The sequence below is a fragment of the Rhinoraja longicauda genome, chromosome 20 (genome assembly GCF_053455715.1).
Source record: "Rhinoraja longicauda isolate Sanriku21f chromosome 20, sRhiLon1.1, whole genome shotgun sequence".
Taxonomy (NCBI): domain Eukaryota; kingdom Metazoa; phylum Chordata; class Chondrichthyes; order Rajiformes; family Arhynchobatidae; genus Rhinoraja; species Rhinoraja longicauda.
The window spans coordinates 7,219,762-7,232,510 of NC_135972.1; the positions used below are offsets into that span (position 1 = coordinate 7,219,762).

At 48.4% G+C, this 12,749-nt stretch overlaps 1 protein-coding gene across 6 annotated transcripts in view; it reads left to right on the forward strand.

The window, feature by feature from the left end:
• Positions 1–12,749, forward strand: part of kiaa0930 — a 62,522-nt gene that overhangs the window by 34,518 nt on the left and 15,255 nt on the right. For 4 of the 6 annotated variants that reach the window (XM_078416866.1, XM_078416861.1, XM_078416865.1 and 1 more), the window contains 4 exons: positions 2,320–2,421; positions 3,555–3,695; positions 7,198–7,392; positions 8,851–8,883. In XM_078416866.1, coding sequence (XP_078272992.1) covers positions 2,320–2,421; positions 3,555–3,695; positions 7,198–7,392; positions 8,851–8,883 — 471 coding nt within the window. The remainder of the gene's footprint in view (positions 1–2,319; positions 2,422–3,554; positions 3,696–7,197; positions 7,393–8,850; positions 8,884–12,749) is intronic. The other 2 variants (XM_078416863.1, XM_078416862.1) reach the window with 1 other exon arrangement.

The following is a 12,749-nucleotide window of genomic DNA, read 5'->3' on the forward strand; positions in this document are numbered from 1 at the left end:
AGGGACTATTTACACACACACCAACCCATTTAACTACAAACCTGTACGTCTTTGGAGTGTGGGGGGAAACCGAAGATCTCGGAGAAAACCCACGCAGGTCACGGGGAGAACGTACAAACTCCGCACAGACAGCAGCCGTAGTCGGGATCGAACCCGGGTCTCCGGCGCTGCATTCGTTGCAAGGCGGCAACTCTACCGCTGCGCCACCGTGCCGCACGAGTGACGGCCCTTCTTCAGGGAGAGGTCCTGGTGAATGTGGTGGGCCCTTTATCATTTGTACCTTTTACTGTTACACTGTGGACAGCTTGATTATATTCATGTAGAGTCGTTTCTTTGTGTGGGAAGGAACTGCAGATGCTGGTTTACATCAAAGGTAGACACAAAATGCTGGAGTAACTCAGCGGGACAGGCAGCATCTCTGGAGAGAGGAATTTGGGTCGAGACACCTTCAGTCACCCATTCCCTCTCTCCAGAGATGCTGCCTGTTCCGCTGGGTTACTCCAGCTTTTTGTGTCTATCTTCGGTTTAAACCAGCATCTGTAGTTCCTTCCTACTCCGTATCTGCATGTCAGGGCTCTGTGCATTAAAGTGGATGATTTCTTGATTTTAGGTCATAAGATGTAGGAGCAAAATTAGGCCATTTGGCCCATCGAGTCTGCCATGCCATTCCATCGTTTCTAATCTATACAACCTCATTTTCCTGCCTTCTCCCTGGAACCTTTAAAGCCTTCATTAATCAAGAATCTATCGGACTTCTCTTTAAAAATACCGTTAATTTTACAGCTTCAGTCACTCTTTCCAAGTAAGAACTAGTCTGGTTTCTTCCCCCAAACCCATCTCCGTGAAAATCAATGAATAATCCAGCTTGGGCCTTGGTTAACAAAAGTCACGTCCTCTGGATGGCAGCCTCGAGGTTTAGTGGGCATTGCCATTAGTTGTACAAAGGGTATTTCTCCTGGTTAATAAGCATACATAGTGGTAGAGCTAGTTTACAAGTGGTGTAACCTGTGCACAACAAACTCCATTGTAATGGGAGTATAAGACAATAACTGCAGATGCTGGTACAAATCGAAGGTATTTATTCACAAAATGCTGGAGTAACTCAGCAGGTCAGGCAGCATCTCAGGAGAGAAGCAATGGGTGATGTTTCGGGTCGAGACCCTTCTTCAGACTGATGTCAGGGGGGCGGGATAAAGGAAGGATATAGGTGGAGACAGGAAGATAGAGGGAGAACTGGGAAGGAGGAGGGGAAGAGAGGGACAGAGGAACTATCTAAAGTGGGAGGTCAATGTTCATACCACTGGGCTGCAAGCTGCCCAGGCGAAATATGAGGTGCTGTTCCTCCAATTTCTGGTGGGCCTCACTATGGCACTGGAGGAGGCCCATGACAGAAAGGTCAGACTGGGAATGGGAGGGGGAGTTGAAGTGCTCAGCCACCGGGAGATCAGTTTGGCCAACGCAGACCGAGCACAGGTGTTGAGTAATGGGAAGTGATTGAGTGATCAGTTGTGAACCTCACAGTTGGTTTACGCACAAATCCAGGCAGGCCTCGGCCTTACTGATTTTCTGTAGGGATTAGATTAGTTTAGTTTAGGCTTTTTTTTTAGTTTAGCGATACAGTGTGGAAGGCAGGCCCTTCGGCCCACTGGGTCCACATTGACCAGAGATCACCCATACACTAGCTCTATCCCTCTATCCTACACACACTAGGGATAATTTACAGAAGCCAAATTAACCTGCAAACCCGCACGACTTTGTAGTGTGGGAGGAAACCGGAGTAAACACATGGGGTCACAGAGAGAACATGCAAACTCCGTACAGACACCAGGCCTTAATGCAAGGCAAGGCATTAAAGGCAAGGCAAGGCATGGTAATGAAGGCAAGGCAAGGCATTAAAGGCGAGGCATGGTAATGAAGGCAAGGCAAGGCATGGTAATGAAGGCATGGTAATGTAGGCATGGTAATGAAGGCATGGTAATGAAGGCATGGTAATGAAGGCATGGTAATGAAGGCATGGTAATGAAGGCATGGTAATGAAGGCATGGCATTGACGGCATGGCATTGAAGGCAAGCCAAGGCATTGAGGGCAATTAGGCCTTAATACAAGATAGACACAAAATGCTGGAGTAACTCAGTGGGACAGGCAGCATCTCTGGAGAGAAGGAATGGGTGACGTTTTGGGTCGAGACCCTTCTTGACCCTACGGCCCAACATGCCCACACCGGCCCTCGATACAATTTGTTGTTGTTCAAGTTATCATCCTACTACATTTTCTCTGTTGGAAGTCATTTCTCCTTGTGTATTTATTTTTTTTGACAGCAAGTATTTGCTTCTCCAAGCAAGCACCCCATGGACAGCAAAGGAGAGGAATCCAAAATCAGTTACCCCAACATCTTCTTCATGATTGACAGTTTTGAAGAGGTAATGTCTCTTTTAATGTTTGGTGGAAGATGTGCAGTGAAATAGAGCCGTCGTGCTTGAAAACGGTGACTTGAGGGAAGGCGGATAATCTTTAGCTTCAACGCTACAATATAATTTTTGTCGCTTTCAAAGCAATCCACAAAGGGCAGTTTTGGTACGGTTCTCTTTACAAATGCTCACCACTACCACTGAACAGGAATGCTAATGATTTTGCCACATGCCCTGTTTAATTACAGTTGACTGCTGTTGCCCACCTCTTATGCAGCTGAATTTTGATGCCATGGAACTGTGCAATCATAGGTTAAAACTACCTCTAGTGATTGCTTGATTTCAATGACAGAGATGAGTGTCCAGGACCGCACAGGCAAAAACGAATCAAAAAAAGATCCTAATAAAATCTTGGGATATGAATGGCTTACTTGATCTGGTTCATAGTTGAGGTGTTGCTGTTCTCTGAGCCGATTATGCTGTTATCTTGAGGTGGTCGCCTCATAACCACGAGAGTCAAAGAGTGACACAACATGGAAACAGGCCCTACGGCCCAACCTGCCCACACCGGCCACATGTACCATCTACACAAGTCCCACCTGCCTGCGTTTGGCCCATATCCCTCCAAACCTGTCCTGTCCATGCACCTGTCTAATTGTTTTTAAACATTGCGACAGTCCCAGCCTCAACTACCTCCTCCGGCAGCTCGTTCCATACACCCACCACCCTCAGGTTCCTATTAAATCTTTCCCCCATCACCTTAACCCCTGGTTCTTGATTCCCCTAATCTGGGCAAGAGACTCTGCACGTCCACTCGATCTATTCCTCTCATGATTTTGTGCACCTCGATAAGATCAGTTTCGTTTAGTTTATTGTCACGTGTACCGAGGTTTTGTTGCGTGCCATCCAGTCAGAGGAAAGACAACACATGATTCTGATCACCCCTCATCCTCCTGCGCTCCAGGGAATAGAGTCCTTGCCTGCTCAACCTCTCCCTCGAGCTCAGACCCTCGAGTCCTGGCAGCATCCTCGTAAATCGCCTCTGCGCCTTTTCCAGCTTGGTATCGTCTTTCCTGCATCGCGGGTGCCCGAAACTGAACACAACACTCTCTAAATCTTGTTCTCTTCCGCCTGGTGTTCCGCAGGTGTTCAGCGACATGTCTGTCGGCGAAGGAGAGATGGTCTGTGTGGAGCTGGTGGCCAGTGACAAGAACAACACCTTCCAGGGTGTGATCTTCCAGGGGTCCATCAGATACGAAGCGCTGAAGAAGGTGTACGATAACCGGGTGAGAGAGCTCTTGCGTTACAGCGTGCCCACCCTCGGCAAGCTGGTGATCTCGCTGGCTCGACACGCAGTGTGCTCGGTGTAAACCAAATGCCCCAAGCTGCTATAGCAGCTAACGTTGATTACAAATACAGGTGCTCCTCAACTTACGATGGGCTACATTCCGGGAAAGGCATCGGAAACCGAAAATATCGTAAGTCGAAGTGCATTGAATACACGTGATCACGTGGGCGGAAGCAAGAGACGTCTCGCTACGTGTTCCTGCCGTTTGTACCATCGCAAAGTCGAAATACCGTAGGTGGAAGCGTTGTTAGTCAGGGAGCATCTGTACAAACATGGAAACGTGGAAAATAGGTGCAGGAGTAGGCCGTTCGGCCCTTCGAGCCAGCACCGCCATTCAATATGATCACGGCTGATCATCCAAAATCAGTGCCCCGTTCCTGCTGTCTCCCCATATCCCTTGATTCCGTGAACCCTAAGAGCTGAATCTAACTCTCTCTTGAAATGCAAGTGACTTCAGATAGTGTCGGAAAAAAACCCTGCAGATGCTGGTTTAAATCGAAGGAGGACACAAAATGCTGGAGTAACTCAGCGGGACAGGCAGCATCTCGGGAGAGAAGGAATGTGACGTTTCGGGTCGAGACCCTTCCTCAGACTGATTTCAAGTGACTTCAGATGCTGGCTTGCAAAAAGAAGTGGCACAAAGTGTTGGAGTAACTCTGCGGGTCGGGCAGCATCTCTGGGGGGTTGGGGGGGGGGGGGGGAGGCAAAAGGACGGGTGACGTTTTGGGTGGGAACCCCTCTTCAGCTTGGAGGAGGATCCCAGCTGGAAATGTCACCTATTCCTTTTCTCCAGAGATGCTGCCTGTGATGCTGTGATCTCCAGAGATGCTGAGTTACTCCAGCTTTTTGTGTCTCTCGTGTAAACAGCATGAATGGATGTTGGTGGATGTTGGCGTGAGGCTGTCTTATGTAGGGAAAACAACACGACAATAACATAAACGGTCAACTGTGCATCCAATAAATAGTAACACAGTGATAGATTTAGCCTTGCTCTAGAAACGCCTTCAATGAGTATCATCACCAAATCAGGATTGTGTAAAAAAGAACTGCAGATGCTGGTTTAACTGAAGATAGACACAAAAAGCTGGAGTAGCACAGCGGGTCAGGCAGCATCTCTGGAGAAAAGGAATAGGTGATGTTTTGGGCTGAGACCCTTTTCAATAATTCTCTGCCTTCCAGAGGTGGCTAACTTCAGGGATTGAGCATTGTCACTCTTATAGACAATAGACAATAGGTGCAGGAGGAGGCCATTCAGCCCCTCGAGCCAGCACCGCCATTCAATGTGATCATGGCTGATCATTCTCAATCAGGGCCGTTTTTACAGCATTATGGGCCCCCGGGCAAAGCAGTGTACTGGGACCCCTACCGTTACTCTCCCCCACCCCCCCTTTCCCTACCAGCCCCCCCCTGTCGTGCCGGCGAAAAGCACTTACCGAAAAGCATTTAGCGATGGACTTAGGGTGCTACATGTTGCGAAAAGCACTTACAGATCGCTGTGAGAAGCACTTAGTGACCAAAAATGTTGCGAAAAAAGCACTTATTGAACCTGCATTTTTAAAGTAGTATTTATTTATTGCAAGTCACTTAACATACACAGATCAGCATGGGGCCCCTATGCTCGTGGGGCCCCGGGCAAGTGCCCATCAGGCCCATGCGTTAAGACGGCCCTGTTCTCAATCAGTACCCCGTTCCTGCCTTCTCCCCATACCCCCTGACTCCGCTATCCTTAAGAGCTCTATCCAGCTCTCTCTTGAATGCATTCAGAGAATTGGCCTCCAATGCCTTCTGAGGCAGAGAATTCCACAGATTCATAACTCTCTGACTGAAAAAGTTTTTCCTCGTCTCAGTTCTAAATGGCCTACCCCTTATTCTTAAACTGTGACCCCTTGTTCTGGACTCCCCCAACATTGGGAACATTTATCTTCTATCACTGTCCAGGTTACTGATGAGCAGAGAGTTTGAGTGCTGGTGTATGATTTTTTAGTTTAGAGATACAGCACGGAAACAGGCCCTTCGGCACACTGAGTCCGCACCGACCAGCGATTGCCCCCACACTAACACTATCCTACACCCATTAGGGACAATTTGCATTTATAAACAAGCCAATTAACCTACAAACCTAGAAACATAGAAAATAGGTGCAGGAGGAGGCCATTTGGCCCTTCGAGCCAGCACCGCCATTCATTGTGATCATGGCTGATCATCCACAATCAGTAACCCGTGCCTGCCTTCTCCCCATATCCCTTGATCCCACTAGCCCCTAGAGCTCCATCTAACTCTCTTTTAAATTCATCCAGTGAATTGGCCTCCACTGCCTTCTGTGGCAGAGAATTCCACAAACTCGCAACTCTCTGGGTGAAAAAGTTTCTTCTCACCTCAGTTTTAAATGGCCTCCCCTTTATTCTAAGACTGTGGCCTCTGGTTCTGGACTCCCCCAACATTGGGAACATTTTCCCTGCATCTAGCTTGTCAAGTCCGGTACGTCTTTGGAGTGTGGGAGGAAACTGATGGTCTCGGAGAAAACCCACGCAGGTCACGGGGAGAAGGTACGATCTCCGTACAGGTGGCATCTGTAGTCAGGATCGAACCTGGGTCTGTGGGGCTGTCAGGCAGCAATTCTACCGCTGCAGAGTGGGCGGCAGGACTTGGTACTGCACAACGGATGTGAATGAGCAAACACAACTCTTGTTGCTAACTCGCTGTGCTATATTTAAACCCGAGTAAAATAACGATTAGATCATTTATCTCTGAATAATTTCTCAATTAGATAAGAGAGAAATGTATTTTCTCTTTCAGCAATTAGTAAATATTTGTTCTGGACGGTTGCAGTGGGAAAGAATTGTGAGGCCTGTGAGATGTCAGTTTTCCTCCATTGCTTGCGTTTCATGGAGTCATGGTCATACAGCACAGAAACAGGCCCTTTGGCCCAACTTGCCCATGCTGAGCGGGGCTTGGAGAATGTTGGCTAAATCAATGGCAGCACGGTGGCTCAGCGGTCGAGTTGCTGCCTCACAGCGCCAGAGAACCGGGTTCGATCACGACTACGGGTGCTGTTTGTACGGAGTTTGTTCGTTCTCCCCGTGACCTGCGTGGGTTTTCTCCGAGATCTTCGGCTTGCTCCCACACTCCAAAGACGTGCAGGTTTGTAGGCCAATTGGTTTGGTCAAAATGTAAAATTGTCCGTAGAGTGTGTCGGGTGGGGATCGCTCGTCAGTGTGGACCTGGTGGGCCGAAGGGCCTGTTTCCTGCACTGTACCTCTATACTAAACTAAACTAGTGGGATGTCTGCCAACTGGCCTTGAAGGTTGCAGTGGGGTTTACCTGTTGTAATGCGATGCATTGGTGACGTGACATAGGTGAGGTGTGCATAGAGTAGAGCATTTTCTTCTGTTCAGATCAGCTTTACTGAACTAAACTAAACATGTGGTTCTTTCTTCCAGGTCAGTGTGGCTGCCAAGATGGCCCAGAAGATGTCGTTTGGGTTTTACAAATCCAACAACATGGAGTTTGTGCGGATGAAGGGGCCGCAGGGCAAGGGGCACGCGGAGATGGCCGTGAGCCGCGTGGCGACGGGGGACACCTCCCCCTATGGGACGGAGGAGGGATCTGAGCCAGGCTCTCCCCTGCATGAACAGGTAACCATGGACACTCCTCGTGGCCGGGCCTGGTTGCCGGGGACAACCGCTTGCCCCCATGCGGAGTTGTGTTCCTCGTTTCTGGGGACGCTGTTTCCATCTGTTCACCATTTAGCAATAAAGGGCCTAAAATCTTCTCGCCCTTAACGGCACGGTGGGGCAGCGGTAGAGTTGCTGCTTTGCAGCGCCAGAGACCCGGGTTCGATCCTGACCACAACTGCTGTCTGTATGGAGTTTGCACGTTCTCCCCGTGACCATGTGGATTTTGTGTGCTCTGGTTTCCTCCCACACCCCAAAGACGTGCAGGCCTGTTGGTTAATTGGTTGCTGTAAGACATTGTATATTGCCCCTAGTGTGCAGGATGGTGCTAGTGTGCGGGGATCGTTGGACGGCACGGACTCGGTGGGCCGAACGGCCTGTTTCCGCGCTGTATTTCTAAACTAAACTAAAGTCCCTTTTACAAGATGTGCCATTTTTAACAACCCTCTGTGTTTAACAAAAAAAGTTATCCCAACCTCCATCCACACTTCCTTTGGAGACCATTTTAAGTAGAACACCCTTCAACAAAATCTCAACAGAATAAATTGTCTCCTGTTAAGGCCACAAGGTTATAAGTGATAGGAGTAGAATTAGGCCATTTGACCCATCAAGTCTACTCCTCCATTCAATCATGGCTGATCTATCTCTCCCTCCTAACCCCATTCTCCTGCCTTGTCCCCATAACCTCTGACATCCGTACTAATCAAGAATCTACCTCTCTCTGCCTTAAAAATATCCACTTACTTGGCCTCCACTGCCTTCTGTGGCAAAGAATTCCAAAGATTCCCCACCCTCTGACTAAAGAAATTCCTCCTCATCTCCTTCCTAAAAGAACGTCCTTTAATTCTGAGCCTACAACCTGTCGGCCTAGACTCCCCCACTAGTGAAAACATCCTCCCCACATCACCTCTCAGAATCTCCGCTCAAAATAAATCTTACAAAAATGTACAGATGCTTCCCCAAGGTCCCTGGCCCTGATTTCCCCAACGCGCCTGTGTTTGTTCCAGCGGTGGACGTGTAGAAACATAGAAAATTGGTGCAGGAGGAGGCCATTTGGCCCTTCGAGCCAGCACCGCCATTCATTGTGATCATGGCTGATCATCCACAATCAGTAACCCGTGCCTGCCTTCTCCCCATATCCTTTGGTTCCGCTAGCCCTATCTAACTCTCGTCTAAATTCATCCAGAGAATTGGCCTCCACTGCCTTCTGTGGCAGAGAATTGCCACAAATTCACAACTCTCTGGGTGAACAAGTTTTTTCTCATCTCAGTTTTAAATGGCCTCCCCTTTATTTATTCCTGTATCTTGCTGTAAATGGATGTCGGTAGTTTAGCCAGAGTGTTTCTGTGGCAGTTTCCCCCGTGCGTCCGTGCGTGCGTGCATCTTCCAACTCACGATGTTGCGATTTCTGCTCCTCAGAGGGACGAGTCTCCTTCCTGCAGTGCCTTCTGGGTATGTTGACCACCCTCACCAGTCTGTGTCGTGTTTGCTGTCTGCCCCTTTCTTTCTTTATAAAAAAAAAAAGTTTGACTCCAATGTGCTCGATGGATGGGGCTGGGCCATTCCTGTAGCCCCCTGGTGGAGTCTCGAACCATTGCATGCGTAGATGTTTGTGATGGTCACTTGTCCACCCATTGCTTCAATCTCAAAATGATCATTCTGATCCGTTCATTTAAGAGCCCCCTGCATGCCTACCTGCCCCTGACACAATGGCTGTCCATACACCATTGCCTTACCTGCCTTTCTCCATCACACTCAGTATTGCAGTAAACCCTCCTTATTACAGTCCACTTTGTAACGGATTTCATAATTGTCGACCACCTCTTTAAGAATGCAGGCTGTAAGTTACACTGCGGAGGCCGATGGCATTGGCAAGGCATTGACCATTGGCAAGGCAGTGACCATTGGCAAGGCATTGACCATTGGCAAGGCATTGACCATTGGCAAGGCATTGACCATTGGCAAGGCATTGACCATTGGCAAGGCATTGACCATTGGCAAGGCATTGACCATTGGCAAGGCATTGACCCCTGGCAAGGCATTGACCATTGGCAAGGCATTGACCCCTGGCAAGGCATTGACCATTGGCAAGGCATTGACCATTGGCAAGGCATTGACCCCTGGCAAGGCATTGACCATTGGCAAGGCATTGACCATTGGCAAGGCATTGACCATTGGCAAGGCATTCACCATTGGCAAGGCATTGACCATTGGCAAGGCATTGACCATTGGCAAGGCATTGACCACTGGCAAGGCATTGACCATTGGCAAGGCATTGACCATTGGCAAGGCATTGACCATTGGCAAGGCATTGACCGCTGGCAAGGCATTGGCATTGACAAGCAATCACTCTGATCGACACTTAACTCTATTAAACAATGTAACAAACAGCCTTTAGTATTTTTAGCTTGCAGTAACAAAAAAGAAAAACTTTGTACTTGAAAACAACTCAAGTGACCGCAAGGTGGTTGGAGTGAATCCCTTGCTCTGTTATAGCGGACAATCGTCAATAATGGACACCACTCCCCTCCTTGTGCTCTGTTATAACGAGGGTTTACTGCATTTAACTTCTGGTGAAGGGCTTCAGTTGAACAAACTACAGAGACATTTAAAATTATTTGAGTTACAATTTAGTTTATTGTCACCTGTACCGAGGTGCAGTGAAGAGCTTTTGTCAATTGATGAAGTGTTTTTACATTGGGTGGTTATGTTAAAGGCTCACAATTTAGATAGTCAGTTATTGAGCCCGTTTGTTTTCCCCGAGAGAGTAATCTATTTGGCTCTGATTATTATTTGCGGAGGTTGATAAATATTTTATGGATTTCTAACAAATTGTTCAGTATCAATTACGATCGGGGAATGGTGGATTTTATTGTGTTGGTAGAGAAGATTTAGATGGGCAGAGAAGATTTATGAAGATGAGGCCAGGACAGGGCCTGAGCAATAGGGCGAGGTTGAGCAAGCTGGGACTTTATCCCTTGGAGCGCAGGAGGATGAGGGGTGATCTTTTGAGGCGTACAAGATCACAAGTGTCGCTTGCCAGAGTAGGGGAATCGAGAACCAGAGGACAGGGGTTTAAGGTGAGGGGGAGAAGATTTAATAGGCACCCAATGGGTAACTTTTTCCACACAAAGGGTGGTGGGTGTATGGAACGAGCTGCCAGAGGAGGTAGTTGAAGCAGGGACTATCGCAGCGTTTAAGAAACATTTAGACAGGTGCATGGATAGAACAGGTTCAGGGGGATATGGGCCGAAGGCTGGCAGGTGGGACTAGTGCAGATAGGGTATGCTCGTCAGTGTGGGCAAGTTGGGCTGAGGGGCCTGTTGAAACAGCCTGTATCACACTGATTGAGATTCTCTGGATCCATGTTGAGGTTGGTCAAACATTTTATTTGATAGAAACAAGGAACTGGTTTTTTAAAAAACCAAAAAGTGCTGGAATAACTCAGCAGGTCAGGCAGCATCTCTGGAGAACACTCAGACTGAAGAATTGTCCCGACCTATCCATGTACTCCAGAGATGGGCAGCGGTAGAGTTGCTGTCTTGCAGCGCCAGGAATCTGGGTTCGATCCTGACTACGGGCGCTGTCTGTCCGGAGTTTGTACGTTCTCCCCGTGACCTGCGTGGGTTTTCTCGGAGATCTCCGGTTTCCTCCCACACTCCAAAGACGTGCAGGTTTGTAGGTTAATGGGCTTGGTATAAATGTAAAATTGTCCCCAGTGTGTGTAGGGTAGTGTTGATGTGCGGGCATCGTTGGCCGGCACGGACTCGGTGGGCCGAAGGGCCTGTTTCCGTGGCTGTATCTCTAAACTAAACTAAAAACTAAGATGCTGCCAGACCTGCTGAGTTACTCCACTATTCCACTTTGCATTAGTTTTACTTGGAGCCCTTTCCTGTACCGTTATCGTGGAAAATAATTATCCATCTTGTTAGAATAAATTCTGCTTTACTTCAACCAGCTCTGTGTAATGCACTGGTGTGGAGAATGGGAGCTGGATATTTAAGATATTTTCCTCTCTCCTCTTCCCATCTCATCCTCCCTTTCGCTCCTTCGCCTTTGAAGAACAAGATTTGTAAAGGTCATTATTTTTGCTGCAAGACCGGGGCTGTGCACAGCATTGTAATGAACGCTGTCTGGCGGTGCTGTGATTAGGACTGCAGCAGGGCTGGGCTTTGTGTAACTGAGATGTGACCAGGTAGTCTGTCAGTTAATGAAAGAGTTAGCCCTGGTCCGGTCCGTTTGCAGTCGGCATCAGAGCGGCGGGCCTGGGTGGGGGCCTGGGTGGGGGCCTGGGTTTGACCAGAGTGGTTCCCTTCCCCAACTTCAAGCAGCCCTTGCTTCCCCTCTCCCTCCACCCCTTCCCCATCCTAATTCTCCGACCAGTCCGACTGTCCTCCTGATTAAATTTTACATTGTATGCCTCGTAGTCATCTTCCCCATGCTAACAACGATCTATTCTACGCTCTCCTTGAACTTCGTCCCCTTTGATCTCGCTTTTTTTCCGCACCTGACCCTTCCATATCTCTCGTTTCCCTCTCCCACGACTCTCTGTTTGAAGAAGGGTCTCGACCAGAAAAGTCACCGAATACTTTTCTCCAGCGATGCTGCCTGGCCCGCTGAGTTACTCCAGCATTTTGTGCCTAACTTCGGCACTTATTTCCTGTTTGTCTGATCTCGGGAGGGCCGAGATAAACCGTCTTCCTTGAGCTGATCCTTCCAGCAAATATTAACTCCCGGACTGTTCAAAACCACCTGTTTATGAAGCGTTGATGGATCTAATGAGCACATTTATTTTGTTTGCAAAGGAGAATGTTTCTGATTTAATAGATAGTCAGCTTCTTTGGGGGAAGGGGGGGAAAAGATGCCTTGACTGAGGCAACATGCACTGTGCTGGAGAGACTAGTGTTGCTCCAGATTCCAGCATCTGCAGTCTCTTGCGTTACTTTAACTGCAGTGCCTCGTAGACCTTTGTAGTGCACTGGAGAATAGTCCAGTGTTATTCAGCACTGCTTGGCATAATGGGGTGCATCAAGAGTGACGACAGTGTTTTATTGCCATATGTACCAAAATGGATCAATGAAATTCTAACTGTGCAGTTTTTTAAATACAGTGCTGAATAGGTACCATAATAAACAAACATTAAAAATAAGTTCAGTTTGTGCGGCACGTTGGCGCAGCGGTAGAACTGCAGCCTCACAGCGCCAGAGACCCGGGTTCTATCCTGACTGCGGGCGCTGTCCGTACAGAGTTTGTACGTTCTCCCCGTGACCGCATGAGGTTTAGCGTCGGAGGCGGGGTTGAGGGTAGGCCCGATAGAA